This window comes from Plectrocnemia conspersa, unplaced genomic scaffold (assembly GCF_051122295.1).
Source record: "Plectrocnemia conspersa isolate PC_06_02 unplaced genomic scaffold, ASM5112229v1 ptg000008l, whole genome shotgun sequence".
Taxonomy (NCBI): domain Eukaryota; kingdom Metazoa; phylum Arthropoda; class Insecta; order Trichoptera; family Polycentropodidae; genus Plectrocnemia; species Plectrocnemia conspersa.
The window spans coordinates 4,327,322-4,346,549 of record NW_028277172.1 but is presented as its reverse complement, the minus strand read 5'-3'; the positions used below and the strand labels follow the sequence as shown (position 1 = coordinate 4,346,549).

Below are 19,228 nucleotides of genomic sequence, written 5' to 3'. Positions count from 1 at the left end.
ATGCCCCCTCCGTTTTGCCACGAAGATCCGTGCTTCTGGTTTACGATGCTGGATGACCAGTTCCAGCAGACAAAGATTACCATGGAGATTATGAAAATTTTTATGTTTTTTTCTGAAAAAGTTACGGTATGGATTTATCAATTTTTTTAATGTCTATTTTGCGCATATTTGTAAGAAACGTGGCCAAGGGTTCTACAATGGTAAATTTCTTAAATCTATCTTTAAATTGTTCCAAAAGTCTTTTAATGAAAGTAATAAATAATGGATAAAAACTATTTTTACCAATCATTTTATTTTTCTTCGTATAAGAGATTGTTTTGCTAAATTATTTATATAAAACTGTGTCTGAGCTTTAAATACTTTAATATAGCTTATTATTTCAGCTCAATGCTTATTTTTGCGCTAGAGTTCAAGATAGCTATCGCGAATTAAATTAGCTAAGTTCATACGATTGTAAATAAAGTGCAGTAAAACACTTTACATCTGAATTGAATAAATACATAGTTTAATAATATTTTAATCGAATTCTATCAACATAAAGATGACGAACGGATCTTTTTAGTCGTTTGTTTTGCGTGGAATTACGCGTTAGTTATATTATCATTGAAGGTGCCGTTGTTCTATATTTAGCAAAACGGTCTACAAGATCTATTTGAATTTTGTCTGGAAGCAAATAATTGAAATTTAATTTTGCCTTGCAATATTCATATGATTGAAAATACACCAAATATCACTGACTAACACACGGCGACACTGGTAAACGGTTAATTGCGATTCTTAACTGATTTTTGAGGAATAAACACATTTATGGCGATAAAACAACTAAGTTTTAAATTTTCAAACGTATTTATATAGCAAAACCATGTTCGCCGCTTTCGTAGCCGTTAGGCTCAAGCCGCAGTGGAAGAAAACTTAACAAGTACCTTATTTCACCTATTGGTTTTTCAGTGATCCGAATAAAAATGACTAGATATTATTACTCAATCGCAGTCGAAAATAAAGGATATAAACGGAATATTATTAATTAAATTGAATTAAAAATAATACATGTAAATAATATTTTAATATAATTTTTCTGTTTGTATGCGGCTCTGTTAAGACCAACTATTTGGAACGAATTAAAAAATACTACGATTTCGTGCGATATGTAAACACTGGCCGGCAATGTCAGTCAGCAACACAGATTGTTTCAGTCTGTCGCGGCGAGTGGAGGGCACCGGTGGGTTTTGGGAGGCGGGAAAACATGGGGGCTGGAGGTGCTCAGGGGGGCCTCAAAGGAGGGCCTAGAAAGACCCTCTCCGTCAAACACACCCTTAAAATGATGCCTCTCTTAGTAAGGTTAGCCCCCTCAGACGATTCTTGTTTTCTTTATCAGCCAAGATATAATCTATATTTAGACTTATCATAAATTAAACTTCACGTGTATGATTGAAGAGCTTAGTTTTTATCAATTATATCAAAAAATATAAGTGAGATTGCTATGTTTGATCACTCGACTGCAATTATCTTTAATCGGTTTATTTAAACAAAATGTAAATGTAACACATTAATTCAAGGAAGTGGTGTAATCTGTAAATAGAATGCGTACATGTGCACTTTAGATTGCAGTGAAGCCATACACATTTGTATAAACGTAATCTTCATACTACAAAAGCAGAAACTGTATTTAAATATGTGTATGTTACAACAATCGTTATAATTTCGCACGCATCAGGCACTGACTCACATATTTTTTATATTTATTTTTATAGTAGTTTATGCGTGAGTTGAATCGTACACTTGGCTCAAAGCCAAACGTCTTCCGTCCACTGTTTTGCGTTTTCTGCATATAAAAATGAATTTTATTTTCAGATATTGTATATATTACACGCGGCTCAAGATGAAAAAGAGGAAACCCATTATGGATTTCATCAAATTGGAGGAAGGCAAAAAAATATACGGTAATTTTAAAGTTGTTTAATCGATTTTTATAGGAGTTTACATGATCCTTGTGTTATTTCAGGTTGCCCGATAGGCGGGATCGGAACGGGAACCATCGGACGGGGGTTCAAGGGTGAATTTTGTAGATTTCAACTGCAACCCGGGATTTATGAGTATATGACGATTCCGGAGGATCAGTTCATAATTAATATAAAGAATGAAAAGAACGATACAATATTTCAAAGTGTCCTTTCAACTTATGCGTAAGTATATACATATATGTGATTTCAATATCGTATTAAAGAAACGAGTTTATAAATATATATTTGTGAGAGGCAAAATAGTCGACTGACCTCCGTTCAATGTCTATACAAATTGTGCAATGAAATCAACAGTTAAAATATCACATAATATTAACCGCTTATTCCACTTAACTTTTAGTGTTGCAATATACAATCTAAATAATAATAATAATAATAACAAAACATTTGCTTTATGGAAGTAATTACATTATTTATTCTTTCTGTAATTTATTCCTTCAAAAGTAAAAAAAAAGTTTTATTTATTTTGACAATTCAATAAATCATGGAAATGAATGCTTTTTACTAAAAAGACAAAAAAGTATTTTTCAGTTCTCTGAAAATATTAGATTTTGGGAAATATTTAATGAAATCAATAATTCATTAAATACTAATATAATGAAAACTGCAAAAAAATATTTAATTCCAAAAAACAGTATTTTAGTGTTTAATTTATAATCAAATTAAATATTTAAAAAAAATAAGTCACTTAAAAAAAAGTGCTATACTAGGAAAAAAGTTTCAACTTTGGCACGTAACTGTTTTTTAGCAAATGAATTTTATTATTTTAAATTAAATTTGTGACATGGAGATTAAATTTAAATATTTCTGCAACATTTAATATCCTATTCAAAGCTATGCAAATCTATTCAACTTTTTGTTTTATTTTTTTGCAGTAAACCAAAGAATTCACCCACAGCCTGGGATTGGAAATTAAATGAATCTGACTCACAATACACTGCCTTGTACCCGCAAGCGTGGACTACGTACGATTTGAAAAAATATGGAGTTATGCTAACATGCAAACAGATTTCACCAGTCATACCTCATAATTATAAAGTAAAGAAACTATCGTGCATAGTGGCGTAATGATAGAAGCTTTTTTTAATATGTTAATTTATATTTTAGGACAGCAGCTTACCGAGCGCTGTTTTTGTATGGGACGTTACTAACGTATGCAATGAGAGTAGAACTGTTAGCATTACCTTCACGTTTCGCAGTGTGCCAGATCCCGACAGAAAACGAAACGATGGTAATTATTATAATATATATTCGTAAATCTTTTTTCTATGATTTAAATACGTAAGCGCAAATATTCTTGAGAACCAATTAATCGTAAAATTTTCCTGTTGATATATGGGGAAAGGATTTTTTGTTGCAAAAATTGTTGAAGGTCTAAAAAATATATGAAAAACTTGATATTGTTTGTCATTTTGATTATTAATATTTCAAGTATTCAACCACACGATAATTTTCCATTCTCGGTATGTACATTGTTTTTTAACGTATTCTTCAAAAATTAAAAATTTATTATTGATCTATGTATAGTAAATAGATCTAGAACAGAAAAAAATCGAATTTTTATTTTATTTTTAGCATGTACAGATTTATTTTCTAGAATATACTTTAAATATTTGCTATTTAGATCATCACCTAGCATAAACATAAAATATAAACATCTATTAAATCAGATTGGATTGAAAGATTTGGAAATGGAGTTCATTGAATTGCAAAATAGTTTCGTCTGTAAGAATAAATTTGAGCAATCAAATTTGAATATAGAAACAAAATATTAGAATGCGATAAAGTAGTGTTACTGGAGAATGTACTTTTAACACATTGAATACCATGTACACAAATTTGTGCTTTTTGTCAGTTTAACTTCATGCAAAAAAACAGGTTATACTGCATATTCGATAGGCTCGTATTTTTTGTGTCAGAATTGTAATACAATTGGGGTCAAAATTTATATTAAAAGGTTGGAATATAAGCGGCCAGAATAAATATTTGATTGTCATAATTTATATTAAATGGTTAGAATTTAAATTGGACTGGTCAAAATTTATATTAAATGATATGAATTATTTTGACAGATGGTCAGAATCATTTTTTCAGTTAGTATTTATATTATATGCTCTGTATTTTACCCTCAAGGTCAGTTTTACGTTGACAAATGGTTAGCATAATAATACATGGTCATTATCAAAGTGTTTTAGGGACAACTAGTCAACATAACAAGCCCAGCGTGCTCTCCGCCGCCGCTCTGTCATTATTCCTGCTTCGTTCGTCGTTATGAATACCTTCGCGTCCTACATAAAATTAAATAGATTCGTAGGGTGCTCAATATTCTGACCAACGCTCACTCGCTACCGCTCGCTCGCACTTCACTTGTCCAACAGTTTTGGTGCAAGCGAGATATTTTATAAGATATTTCTAAAATAAATAATTTATTGCCCATTTATAATATTTTTTTTAATTAACATGATCGTCCTATATATTTATTCTGACCTTATGCTATTTTTCTTTTAACCATTTAATATTTATTCTGACCCTGAATTAAAATTCTGACCATTTAATTTGCTAATTTAAGTTCTGACCATTTTATTTGATATTTGATTTTCTTATTTCTCCGTCTCTTTGTGTCTAGGTAATAAACACATTTTTTCTAGTCCCCTTTTTATTACACATATGTCGGCCTTACTCACATTCATCAATCCCTATCATATCTCTAAGTTTTATTGTTAATATTTAGCCTTGAAATGGTCTTGACCTGCTTAAAGTAAGTCGGTGGCTCCTAATATTTTTTAACACTAGATTTATGGAACCCGTTAAATTGACGGGTTTATGATTTGTACCCTGATTTGATTTGTGTCAGACAGTATTTTTTCTATTTTTTTATATTTGAACGATGCAAATATATTAACACTATTTTTATTTTTAAAAATCTGGTCCGTAGGGGTTGTTAGTGAGGATATTAGGGCTGCCATTAAAGGAGGTCCAAGATTAACGATACAGAAACTAGCACAAAAACTCAATGTGTCGCCTACATTAAAAAGTTAGGAAAGGTGTTAATTTGCAGAATATGAGTATCTTATAAATTGTCTGAGGAAAACCTCGCGCACGAATCTAATATGCCAATAATTAATTCTTTCTTCGAGGCTTTGCGACTAGTCTGCTTGTGAAGGATGATGTTCCTACGCCACTTAGAATGCGACTTAACAGGGAATTATATTTAATTATTGGAAAATTTAATTACTGCAAATTATGCTCAGATACGAATCTCAAAAGTCGCATCGAAACGTATACTAAAAAATCACCGCTTCAAACTATTATTGTGTGTATAAATTTATTAATTTTCACAAACCAATTTAGTGCGCGTTTTTGAGTCAAGCGGTAGGAGCGCATACTGAGTGAGCAGGTCAATTTATTATTTTAATTATAGGGGAAAAAAGGAGAAGTAATTAAATGATTCGCCATTTAAACATTGGGTTAGCGAAAAAACAATTATTAAATCATTTGGATATCATACTATTTTTGTCGGCAGTGAAAAAATATCAAACTCAATACCGAGTTTTCAAACAAACTAAATTTTATCAGCAAATAAACACATCCCTAGTCAGCTTAATATTTATGCGTAGTTAAAATATTTATGTGTTTGCATATTATAATCATAACCTAAACGAATATACTGGTATAATATTTATTTTATTTAGGTTAGGTTTGGGTTTGAACAGATTGCCAAAATTGTATTGAATTTGATTTATGATTTGCCATTTTATATTTATATTGCTGCAAATTTATTTAATTAGCTATAGAAATAATTTTAGAGTTGCTATTTTCCGGCAGAATATATTTAAGAGCTCACCAAAACCTTAATATTACGCTGACCGTTTAAATGAACTCCATATCATACAACTTGGCAATTCAATTTTAAAAAATATGTATATCTGAAAGATTTGGTTGATAATATAATATTGACTTTTAAGTTATGCCATTGAAATAAATAAAACTTGAATCATAGATTAAACTTCTGATTTTTTGTTACAGGCGAATTGGCATTCGAACGATACTCCGATAGTCACACATGCGGCGTTTCAATGGAGCAAAAAATCTCCGGAATGCCGTGCACGTTCACTATATCGAAAAAGAAGCAACCGAGCGACTCGACCACTGATGGCTTTTGCAAGTTCAACGTTAAAAAGACATCGGGACAGCTCTGGACGAGCTTAAACTCAAAAGGGCGTCTGATGCCTGCGGACTTGGATGGAAAGCATCCACGTAAGTTGAAATTTGAACGTCAAACATTGTAAAATGTATTATTTAATACAATTCAGGATATGCATGCGATTTATCTGAAATCGGAGAGTTGCAAGAAATGCTTAAGAATTTAACTTAAACTCTGGCGTTGATTTAGAACAGTGGTGTCCAGTTTAGAATATATGGAATACTTTTGTGAGATTAGATTGATTGTGTAAAAACTGTGGTTGGTATGTTTCTATAATAGTATGACATCATTAATTTAGAATAACACTCTGGATGAGGTCGTTTTAGTAGTTTTTTAATGATTCAAGCATTCATATGTAGTATTTACAGTGTGGCAATAAAAAGTGTTTGGCATAATTATAAAAAAAATAAGATTAAAACTATTATGATGTATTAACTTAATTGGTCAAGTCGTCACTGTTACAGATAATTGCTTGTTTATTATTTATTATTTAAAATAACGATCTTCTTGCATAGACGTATATGTAAGATTTCGTGGTTTTTAGTAGAAGGTTTTTCATGGTTTTGACTCGATTACAGATCGGAGATAATTATTTTTAATAAGTTACACCTCGCTATTTCTTAGTATCTTCGTTTCTGGCTAGATGTAGTGAATCCATGTTTCCCATTTACGAGTTTTTAATAAAACAGATCAATTTATGCCGATCACTTTTTTATTTTTTTTATTGTAAGTTGATTTCTATACTTTGGGTAATCTTATTGAAAGCTTGAAAGTTTTTGTGTATTTATTTCAGGTTTTCAATACCTATGTATTATATTTATAAGGCGCTTTTAAAAGTAACGGAATCTTTTTTTAAATTCTAAACGTACATTTCTGTCGATGGTTGTGGATTATCACATTAACAATTAGTGCTACTTTTAAATGCGCCAGTTTTACTTACTTTTCTTGCGGTTAAATGATATGCTTCATGTACATAGCTGACGCCATGGGACTCACTAGTCAGGTCACCGTGGAGGCCGGCTCTAATGGCAAACTTGAGTTTTGTCTGGTGTGGGACATGCCGGTAGTCAATTTTAGGAATAACACTCGAAAATATAACAGGTACAGTGCGTCAGCTAAGGATTTCATACAAAATATATAATTGTGATTCATGGAGAGAGCACGTTCATATAGTAGATAACAGCACATCATTAACTAGAATAATTGCATGGATTCATTGCTTATAAGTAACGCAAAGTTCATGTCATCATAAAATTAATTTTGTCGTCTTGTGTTTAGATTTTATACAAAGTTTTTCGGAACTGACGGAATCGCCGGTGCTAGTATAGCAACTTACGCTCTTACCAATTATAAGAGATGGGAAGAGGAGATCAACGACTGGCAGAAACCCATTTTAGAAGACGAGTTAGTATTCGGTATATATTTATTATTTTGCTTCAAATAGATTATTAATTACCGCTCGTTTAAAGGAATCTTCCAAAATGGTATAAAAGTGCTCTTATGAACGAACTGTATTATATATCGGACGGCGGAAGTATTTGGTTCGATGGAGGCGATCAATATCCGAAAGAAGATCCAAGGTATTATATTAAAATTAAATTATTTATTTATGTTAAAATTGAAAAATAATTTTTATTGCAGATCAGTGTTTGGAATGTTTGGATATCTTGAAGGACACGAATACAGAATGTATAACACATACGATGTTCATTTTTACGCTTCGTTCGCTTTAGCTCAACTGTGGCCAAATTTACAAGTCAGTTTCAAAACAGAATGTGCAATAATCAGTCTTAAAAATGCCACTTAAAAATATTTTTTCAGGTGTCTTTGCAGTATCAATTTAAAGATACAGTCGCTAATGAGCTCACTTCTAGAGTCAAGTTCTTAGCCGATGGCGAAACTAATTTAAGAAAGACTCTAAATTGCATTCCGCACGATATGGGAGATCCTGGTAATTAAACAATTAATAATTTGATTCGCTTCTCTTGAGCTAACACTACTACAATTATGCACTTATTGTTGCGCGTTTAATGATACAATCTTATAATAACCAGAGTTGCGTCACACGTAAAATATCCTAAAGACTAACTAAAACTATAGTTTTAGAACTTTCATTAAGTTGTGTTCGATTAATGCGGTTAGGTTTGGGTTTGAACAATGAATAAATTCATAGTGTTTCATTAAATGACATTCATTTTTTGGATCAAATGCTTATAATCCACGTAAAAGTAATAAAATCGTACCGTTACTCTAGCACTCATATTAAAGTTTTTTATGACAACATAACGACTTATAATAAATGAGAATCAAATGAAACGTATCTAAACCGAATTTTGATGCAAAAAACAATTATCCCTTCTCAGAAGTCAAAAATTCACGTCAAAAGCAATAAAATCGTGTCGGCGCCGTTGCGATTTTATTGCTTTTGACGTGAATTTTTGACTTCTGAGAAGTGATAATTGTTTTTGCGCCCTTCTATTGATCAAATTTCGGTTTGAGTACACCCTGACCAATGCTCTCATATCAGAAATCCTTAGTAATATCGGTAAGTATAGCTATCATATTTTTAAAACCTAGTGAGTGATATGCGAGATGTAACGTCTGTCTTTACTTCTTCTGCTTATTTTTCCCTGAGAGCTGAGTTGTATTTTAGGCTTGACCTAAAATATATAAATAGTTTTAGAACTTTCACTAGGTTAAATTTGGTTAGGTTTGGGTTTGAACAGCAAATGGATGTTTCACAACTGTCAAATTGAGATTCATAGACATTTTAGAGCAGCATATTAGCGCCTATCGGTTAAATTATTTTTTCGCAAGTAAAAACATATATATCTACTAGTGAAAATGTATTTGGACTTCACTAGTGAAAATATTACTTCACTGAAAAATACACATTCACTGTAACACATACATATACATTAAAATATATGTTTTTATCTCAAGTTGGATTGAGTCCGCAGCAATAAATCAGATTTTTATGATTTCATTATATATAAATTAGATAAACTAATGATTTGGATTTCTACATATGAATTAAATTTTGTGTTTGTGGCAAAAATAATGTAGTGTAATAATTAGAACTAAGACTCGTAATAAAATAACTATATATATTTTTAATCTTTCAGAGGAAGAACCGTTCATACTCTACAACGCTTACAACATTCACAACGTGAGCGAATGGCGCGACTTGAACTTGAAGTTCATTCTGCAGGTGTTCCGAGATTTCACAATCTTAAAAATGCATAAAATGAAACGTGACAATCTGGACAAGTACCAGTCTTTGGAGTACATCGACGAAGACGCCGACGAAGAAGAGGATTTATACTTTCGATCCACAAACCAGGACATTGACGAAGTGTTCAACTTAAATCTTAACGATACTATCGCCGCTCCAATCAGACAACCGAGGCAGGGCAACGGATTTTGCAGAAATTCAGAGAGCGAATCTTTGGTGCCTCCTAGGGTTAACAAGAGGATCAAATATATTAGCATCAGCAGTACTGATTATATGGACGAAGATCTATCTTATATGAGGCGGACTAGTTTGCTGGGAAAAAATACAATCAATTCGCAAACGAGCGAAACGAATCTTGCAGTCGAGGGACCAGTTTTCGATTCGAATCAGTATCTTCGCGATATGTATCCAGTGTGTCGGAAGCTGATGGATACGATTTTCACGTGGGATAAAGACGGAGATGGAGTGATTGAAAATACGGCTTCGGCGGATCAGACTTACGACGCTTGGGTGATGTCAGGTCCCAGGTAAAAACGGCTTGGATTTTTCAGGTCAGAATTTTAATACGGTTGTGATCAAAATATATATTACATGGGTCAGAATTTATATTAAAAAATCAGAATACATCATTAAGAATATAAGCGGCCAGAATAAATATATTAATTGGTCGGAATTTATATTAAATGGCTAGAATTTAAAATTGATTTTCCAAATTTATCACTGAAACATTCTGTAATGTTTTCTATTCAATATTGTTTTTCACATTATCCACATTTTATTGGATGCTAATGATATTTTTGGGCTCGTATTTTCCAGGTCAGAATTTTAATACGGTTGGTCAGAATTTATATTACATGGGTAAGAATACATCGGTCAGAATAAATATTAGATGGTCAGAATTTATATTAAATGGTTAGAATTGAAATTGGACTGGTCAAAATTTATATTAAATAATAAGAATTATTTTGACGAATGGTCAAAATCATTATTTTTAATCAGTATTCATTACAGTTCATTGGTCTGTATTTTAACCTCAAAGGCAGTCTTATGTTGACAGATGCAGCATAATAATATATGGTCATTATCAAGATGTTTTAGGGCCAACTTGTTTGGTGGGGCTCGCAATATTGTCAGATGTCAACACAGCAAACCAAGACACCGCTCTGTTGTTATTCCTGCTTTGTTCGTCGCCCTGAATGACTTCACGTCTTACAAATAATTAAATAAATTCGTTGAGAGTTATTCATGGTGTGTTCAATGTTCTGACCAACGCTCGCAGTTTAGATGCGAATGAGATATTTCTAAAATAAATAATTTGTTGCCCATTTATATTTATTGTTAATTTATATGATCGTCCTATATTTTTATTCTGACCTTGAATAATATAATTATGACAATTCAGTATTTTAATTCTGATTGTCCTATATTTTTATTTTAACCCTGAATAATATAATTATGTCCAGGCTGTTAATAAAATTCTGACCATTTAATTTGTTGCCTAAAAAATCTACTTCATGAAATATTTGGTCTTATTAAAAAGTATATTAGAAAAGTTCTCAATATTACATTATTAAATGTACCTTTAAAATATTATGATTAATTGAAAAAAAGGATTTTGCCTTAAACACCATCAATATCCGATTCCGTATACTTTTTCAACTTCAACTACTAAAAATCTTTTTATATTTCAGTGCTTATTGCGGAGGCTTATGGCTAGCAGTACTTCAATGTATGATAAAAATGGCTGCTTTATTAGGCATAGAAGGCGATGTAAATTTATTCAAATCTGCGTTAGAGAAAGGCAAAGCTTCTTTCCATAATAAGTTATGGAACGGTAAATATTACGCCTTCGACGCCAACAATCCGAACGTAATCATGACCGATCAGCTCTGCGGCCATTGGTATCTAAGAGCGTGCGGCTTTCAATACTCGGTCTTTCCCAAGGATAACGTCAAATCTGCTTTGAAAACGATATTCGATAATAATGTGATGCAGTTCGGCGGCGGAATGATGGGAGCAGTGAACGGATTTGTATCGCCGACTGCAGATAAACCAGGATACGTAGATAAATCATCAATTCAAAGTGAAGAAGCTTGGACTGGGGTTACGTACGGAGTGGCAGCTCTGATGATACACGAAGGGATGCTGGATGAGGCTTTTAAAACGGCCGGCGGGATGAACGAGACACTGATCAAACTGGGAATGCAGTTCGAGACGCCCGAGGCTCTTTACGAGAACGGGGAATACAGATCCGTGGGATATATGAGGCCGCTCTCGATATGGGCGATGCAGCACGCCTTAAACGCGATAGTCAGATAGCTGACGGAGGCTTTGATGCAATACAATACTTTTGAAAATAGATCTAGATTTTTTTTATGATACAGGGCGACGGTTCTCTTTGAAATATCATTTATGAGTTATTATTCAATTTTAAATGAACTGTGAATTGTGCCAATGATGTTTGTATCATATTTTAAATTCTCATTTCTCACTATTAAGGCATATTTTCTTCACAGAAATAATCACTTTGAAGAATGAAAGATACTATCACTTCGTTCTATAAACTTGCATTTATTATATCATAATGATTTTTCAAAGAGTCAGTCGTCCTGTGTATGCATTTTTTTTCTACATCCTACTGTGATTATGCCTTATTAGGATAATATCTAAATTATACCAAAACATAGCATTGTGATATTTTAAAATAATTAATAACTTAACTATTTTTAAAAATAGATTTATAAGTAGCCCATGATTTTTTTAAATATATTACCGTCTTCCTAAGATTTATTCGCATGTAATGTAAATATAGATCAAATCAATGTAAATTACATATGGACTACTTATAAGATACTTAATGCATCAGAACTAAAAATAGGTACACAAAGTGTCTAAAATGAAAGATTGTGATATTTATTTACGTAAAATAAAAAACATCAATATTATAAAGATGAATTTATTGCAATAAATTCGTTCCTGTGACGAATTCGATGATAAATATTTCGTTAATGTTTGTAGTCACAAAATCGTTCACATCAATTTATTTACAATTAAAAATGAATTACTTTTTAAAAGAGTACAAAAATATAAAAATACAACATTACAATAATCAATAGTATTAAAATATATTTATATAAAAAAAATACAATATTATCCTTTAATAATAAATAATCGAAACTGTGAATTGTTTTATTTTTGATTTTACTAATTTTGATTGTCTAATATTTTTACTAATGTCTTCAATAGAATGTTAAAGATCAGTCTTCTCGCTAAGTGTGAATAATATGTTTATGAATATTAATAAGAGACGATTAACATATTCACAATAAAGATATTTATGCGATTATGAGTATAAAATTACGTTCTTAATACGACCTTTGGTTTCATAGACTTATATGTACATACATGCTTATTAAATCGACGTTACAGACAAATAAAACAGGATTAGGATTAATCAGATAAGAAGCCGCGATTCCACTCATTTCCGTCAGCTTTTTCGCCGAACAACGTTAGTGATACGATCACGCCGGAGACATGTTTATATAATTATGTTCAACAACATTATTCGGCATGCCAAATTGAGTTTTTATAATATTTATATTTATATCCTGGTTTATTTCTTTGAACGAAGGAAAAACTTCTCGTTCGTTAATCGTGTCCATGTGATGCGGCGATCTGATGTCTTTCATGTGACTCGAACACGGCTGAGTGTGTTTGCCGTCGTGAAGATTGAGAACTATAGGTCTCGGTGGCGGAGGGATTAAATAATTGTCGAAGTCGTGATTGTCGTTCGATGGCTTGTGGCAATCTTGCATTCCGGTGATCTTTGTGAACATCTAAAATAATATGATAAGTATAGACTCGAGAATAAATTGAAGTGAATCGATCAGTTTAAGTTCACTCACTCTGATATCTTCGTTGTCAGACTGAGTACCGCTCTCGCCAAGACTAGCTCCGCTCGCAGTACTGAGACGACCTGATGAAGAACCTGATATAATGAAACATTCATTAATTAAGTCATAGGATTACATAATTAATAAAGTTATTGATTAAGCTAAAGCTGCAGTGTAGATTGATTACCTACGTATGTAAATATTTTTTGTTAAATAAAACAAAAATATGATTAAACAAAAAAACCTCAAATGACAGTTTTTAAATCGTTGAATAAATTGACATAAAAGTCAATTCATATTTTAAAAAACGGAATTGTACTTTGCATCATTGTATAAATTTAATTTAAATTATTTTTGAATATTTTATCCAACCATTTTTTTTAAATGATTTTAAAACATATGTACATAAATAAAAGACAAGATGGAAAAAATGTTATATTGATATTAAGGCTATCTTATTTGGTATTTTTGCCGTATTTAGAAGTGAGAATGCATGCATTTAATTCGCTAAATAATGTTTGCCGACACGCCAAATATACAGTAGTAGTCAGTTATGCGAAACCTTTTCAGGATAATAAACATATGCTTTATAGACACTGTGCTGTGTATTGTTTGTGAAATGCAGATTGTAATATGTTAAACTATTATTTAATTAAGTCAATTCAATAATAAAAATATCGATATATTAAAAAAAAAACCGACAAAATATTTCCCAAAAATAATATTTACGTTCTTGACTACACCCATACCTCGCTATGCGGCCGCTCTTTATACAGCATTTCGCTATAACGGCCCTCTTCAATTAAGGCACGTTTTTGATTTATGGCCTAAAATTTTTCGCTATAACGGCAAAAAAAAACTTTTTTTCGATGTCGATTTTTAAAAAAATTTAAAAATAGATTTAATTTGCATAATTTGAAAATGAAAGGTGAAGCAGCTAGCGCCGATGAGGCCGCATCTAAGGAATATCCCAACATTTTAAAGGGAATTATTGAAAGAGGTGGTTATAATCCTGAACAAGTGTTTAACGTAGACGAAACAGGGCTTTATTGGAAGCGAATGCCTGATCGCACGTACATTTCAAAAACCGAAAAATCTACGCCTGGTTATAAGGTGTCTAAAGAACGATTAACTTTGCTACTTGGTGCAAATGCCGCGGGTGATTTTAAGCTAAAACCACTTTTAATATATTTGTCCGAAAATCCAAGGCCTCTTAAAGGACTAAATAAAAATCAATTACCCGTCATATGGAGATCCAACAAGAAAGCTTGGATGACTAAAGCTAGTTTTGAGGATTGGTTCAAAAATCACTTTTGTACAGAAGTGAAAAACTATTTGTGAGACAATAACTTAAGCAACAAGGCTTTGCTAATTTTGGATAATGCATCAGGGCATCCTACTAATTTATCCGAACTATCTGAAGATGTCATGATTGAGTACCTTCCGAAAAATACAACCAATGGATCAGGGTGCAATAGCCGCTTTTAAGGCATATTACCTACGCCGAACTTTCCAACAACTTATAAGGGAAACCGATGGTAAATCTTCAATTAAAACATTTTGGAAAAACTATAACATCAAGGATGCTGTTGACAGCATCAGTGAATCATGGAAGGAATTAAAATTAACAACAATGAACCATGTTTGGAAAAAAATATGGCCAGAATGTGTAAAAAGTACTGATGCAGAAGTTAATTGCCTTCCTGAAATTAGGCAAAACGTTTTGGATCTAGCACATGATCTCGGCTTTGAAGGTTTGAACGAACGTGACGTGCTTGATCTACTTGAAGCTGATAGGGAACCCCTTTCATATAAGGAACTCATTCAGTTGCAAGCAGAACCAGCATTTGATGAAGAGACAGAGCCTGTTGTATTCAAACAGCTAACATCAAAAAAATTGTCAAAAGCTTTTTCCTATTTCGAACAAGGAATAAACATCTTCCTTGAAAACGTTCCTGACGTCGAACGTAGCGCTAAAGTTTCTCGAGGAATTAACTCAGCCATTAGCTGTTATTAATCACTGAAGAACGAAAGAGACAAAAAGGCAAGACAAACAACGTTGGACAATTTTTTTAAGCCAGGCCCATCCTTACCGGCGAAAAATGATGACGACAGTGATCTGCAGGTTACCATTTCTTCATCGTCTTCAGATTAAAGCCATTTTAAAAAAAATTATGTATGTATAAACATATTTTATGTAACATGAAGTTGTTTCATTTTTGTTTATGGATTATTGTTGGTTTTTGGAGCCTGTTAGTATTTTATGTACAAATGTATGTACTTGTTATGTACGTATTTTTGATTTAAATGAAATAAAAAGATAAAATGCATTTTAAATGATAAACCATGTTACATATTTAACAAATTTGGAACCGATTCCATTGAATTTGTATGAATTTGTATTAGAATAATTGATTCCTTATACGGCTTTTCGCTTTGCGGCCAAGTTTCGTTTTAAGTTAAAAAAAAAATACCGATTATTTGTCAACATGTTTTTTGTAAATAAATTCGTAAGCTGTTTATCGAATAATAAACATATTGGGGTTTTCTAAAAAAGACGGACAAAAAATTACCGAAAAAAAAATTTTCTTTCTAACTATTTAATTAGTTTTAAGCTATGTGCAAAAGATTTATAATACAAAACTAAAATACCGATGATATGTCAACATGTTTTTGTAAATAGATTCTTAAGCTTCTCATTGAATAATAAAAATATCGGAGTTTTCAAAAAAACGTATTAAAAATTACTAAAAAATGTGTCAAGTTTATAATTTCATTAAATGTAGTGTATAAAATTAAATAAATTGGGGAAAGTAAATTAAAATCGCAATTTTTCTGCAAATAGTAGTGTGCTTTTGTAAGATCTGTCAGACACTGACACAGAAAATATATTCTGATCAGCTTCCTGTTTAGATTTAAAATTTGCTATAACATTGCACAAAAACTAATACTATTTTGCAAGCTCTTTATATATGTATAAGAATACTTATTTTTCTTACTTACATTTTATAATTTGCATTATACAATATTATTTAAAAAATTATACTCACTAGAAACACTATGAACACTCAATCCACTGTTAGGCCGTTGACTAGATGCACTCTCTGAATTGCCATTTTTATCTACAATTAAAAAAAACAAATCAATAAAACATTAATCATCACAGTCAAAAATAATAAAATATATATTCACTTTTAGATTTTCCTTTGGAGAACATCTTCCGGACTCTTTCAAACGGCGTCGGTCGCTTCATGTCTTCCTTTATCCGTTTCTGCAGCTTATCGTATTCTTCTCTCATTTTATTGAGCTGCTCTTGCTTCTCTTTCAAAGACTGCTGCGTTTCGTTTCTGTTCCGCCAGTCCAAAACCAACTTTTCTACCTCAGTTATAGTGAACACGTTATTTTTAAAGTCTTTAATGATTTCCGCCAGTTCGTCTTGACCGGTTGGTGTCGTTATCGACAGATTATCTTGATTCGACATCGGCGTATTCATATTGCTACGTAAAGCAATGCTATTCTTCAGATCGTAAAACTCTCGGCTAGGTGAGAACAATTTAGATTTGTCCGGGGAGCTTATTTCAGGTACTATATTTCTATTTATGGGATTGAGATCTATCTGCTTCGGTCTGTTCATCTTGATTGGACTGCACTCAACCTTTTTGTTCGAAGGTTGTATCAGATAATCATTTTCCAGAGCTCTTTGTATACTAGTATCGAACCCATTGTGGCAAAAATCATTTTCATACAACAATTCCGGAATTGGGGTCGGAGGTTTAACCACTTTCACCTCCTCATTCACACTATCTTTCAGTTCCAATTTATGTAGACAATCGTCGCTGAACGGATCGCTTTTATCGGTATCAGGCGTTGCAAGTTCCGCAACCTTGGTTTTATTCAGTTTCTTTTGTATTTCGAGATCTTTTTTCTTCACATGCAATGTACTTGCTTCGGGATTATCTTCGCTCATGTTCTTCAGATAGTAATACATATTGGAGAACTCACTCATTTTCTAAAATAAATAATGCTTATAGGATATGCACATAAACAATATTTATAATATATATTAGTTTTGAATGCTCACCATGAAGCTGCGTAGAAGCGTTGCAATTTCTGGGAAACCATGAGCTTGAGCAAGATCGGCCGGTTTCAAATGGCGGACGTTTTGTGTATCGCAAGCAATTTCACCACCTGGGCATTCTAGCAGCTGCCAGCACAATCGCTCCAATCCAAAACGAGCCGCAAAATGAAGCAAAGTCGGATACTCATCCACGCCTGTAATTTAAATATAAATTTTTAGAATTACATATAATCTCATCATAACCTAAAAACAAAAAATATATCATAAATAAAAAGTGTGATCACATTTTCCCCTTAGTTGTGGAGATATAATATTCCTCAAATGCTCTCTATTTTCTCATTATTAAAATAATTCATTCAGATTCTTTCTAGACCTGACATGTTCTATTTGAGGATTGAACGATCGCCAAGCAAAATTTAGTAATACCCTAATAGGGATTTTGCATTATTAATTTATAAAATTCGTTCTTTCTATACAGTATTTATAAGAATAGACCTAATTTTATAAAACTTCACTCCATTACAACATTGGCATTTTTGGCAATGTGCTTGCCTGCAAAAAAATGCTTGCTTGTATAAAATGTAGTTGACCTTATGGGTATGTAATTTATAAAATATTAAAAGACATATTGGTGTACATAATTCCAAAAGAAATTTAACGATTTAATATGTAGTTTCTTAGCTACAACATTAAATGTTAATATCCATATTATAATAATATTTTCTTTTTAATTGTGTCATGTTTTTAAAGTACATATTCATGTGAATCTATATTTTTGCATAAATTTTATTGAATCAAAATATGAAAATATAGAATACTAAATTGCTAAGGGGGAAGTACTGTGGGGGCCCAAATCAATTGCTATCTTAGAGCTACGATGGCAACACCGTGGTGGCGGGAGGAGTTACATTCTTAAAATTGCCGCCCCCCCATACATTTTTTTGCAGAGTCGTAAAATCAGCATTTCTTAAAATAATAAATTGATTATTGTTAAGCTCTTGCTATTCGTAGATTTACATAAATTTTAGTATATTCAGGGTTAAGAACCACATTAGACGATTCCATCGCGAATATGCCGCCCCCAAGCAAGTGCCACCCGGGGCGGCCCGCCCCCTCCGCCCCACCATAACTATGCCACTGAGGATGTGTTCAAGTAGTTATATGAATACCCTCGTAATCATATAAATATGAAATTATTGCACCGTAAATATATATATAAAAAAATGCGGCTAATTTCTCATTGCTTTCCGTCACTACACATTCACCAAAGACTGTTTTACTAAAAGTAATTATATACCTAACAATAATAATATTATAATATGTACCAAACACAACACCTGATATTAGTTTTTATCTGATTTATTAAAACGTCTAAAGCTCACTAATACGATATTTTATTATATATTATATTTCCTTCATCAATTATAAAAATAATTTAGTAATATTTTGAGTAATAGTATTTTATCACACAAGATTGCAGCATTGTATATGTTGTGTAAACTGGTAAAAAATGAGAAAAATTTGAGGAATGCTTTGATTTATAAAAGCTGTTTCACATTTGTTAAATCATTCAGTCATTCTTGAATAAATACTAACTTGATGTGTTAACTTTGAGATGATGCTGTTCAGCTTGTAGTGGACTAGACAATAAATTAAAATGTGGCGGTATGTTTTTCTGAAACGCTGTCAACATCCAACTGTCTAGCTGATCGCGATCGGTAGTTTTGAAACCCAATGTCTATAAAAAAAAAAACAAAAAATTAACAAATATAATCAGATTTAAATGATCAATACAAT

At 32.0% G+C, this 19,228-nt stretch overlaps 2 protein-coding genes across 5 annotated transcripts in view; one reads left to right on the top strand and one right to left on the bottom strand.

The window, feature by feature from the left end:
* The first annotated feature begins 1,181 nt into the window (after nucleotides 1–1,181).
* On the top strand, nucleotides 1,182–12,553 carry LOC148232749 (non-lysosomal glucosylceramidase). The gene is made up of 13 exons (XM_088190200.1): nucleotides 1,182–1,338; nucleotides 1,852–1,940; nucleotides 2,003–2,183; nucleotides 2,897–3,059; nucleotides 3,129–3,252; nucleotides 6,048–6,278; nucleotides 7,203–7,326; nucleotides 7,504–7,629; nucleotides 7,695–7,805; nucleotides 7,867–7,981; nucleotides 8,047–8,176; nucleotides 9,351–9,987; nucleotides 11,152–12,553. The coding sequence occupies exons 1-13, from the start codon at nucleotides 1,244–1,246 to the stop codon at nucleotides 11,777–11,779; spliced, it is 2,754 nt and encodes a 917-aa protein (XP_088046326.1). The 5' UTR covers nucleotides 1,182–1,243; the 3' UTR covers nucleotides 11,780–12,553.
* Nucleotides 12,554–12,668: 115 nt separating this feature from the next.
* Nucleotides 12,669–19,228, bottom strand: part of stumps (DBB domain-containing protein stumps) — a 45,235-nt gene continuing 38,675 nt past the window's right edge. For all 4 annotated transcript variants that reach the window (XM_088190197.1, XM_088190196.1, XM_088190198.1 and 1 more), the window contains 6 exons: nucleotides 19,028–19,169; nucleotides 17,435–17,625; nucleotides 16,546–17,362; nucleotides 16,404–16,475; nucleotides 13,366–13,448; nucleotides 12,669–13,296 (listed from right to left, as the gene is read on the bottom strand). In XM_088190197.1, coding sequence (XP_088046323.1) covers nucleotides 12,982–13,296; nucleotides 13,366–13,448; nucleotides 16,404–16,475; nucleotides 16,546–17,362; nucleotides 17,435–17,625; nucleotides 19,028–19,169 — 1,620 coding nt within the window. In that variant the 3' untranslated portion in view covers nucleotides 12,669–12,981. The remainder of the gene's footprint in view (nucleotides 13,297–13,365; nucleotides 13,449–16,403; nucleotides 16,476–16,545; nucleotides 17,363–17,434; nucleotides 17,626–19,027; nucleotides 19,170–19,228) is intronic.

Coding starts and splice junctions, on each gene's coding strand:
- LOC148232749 (XM_088190200.1), top strand. CDS start 1,244: ATGGGGGCTGGAGGTGCTCAGGGGGGCCTCAAAGGAGGGCCTAGAAAG. Junction 7,327..7,503: donor AACACTCGAAAATATAACAG/GTACAGTGCGTC, acceptor TCTTGTGTTTAG/ATTTTATACAAAGTTTTTCG. Junction 7,630..7,694: donor AAACCCATTTTAGAAGACGA/GTTAGTATTCGG, acceptor GCTCGTTTAAAG/GAATCTTCCAAAATGGTATA.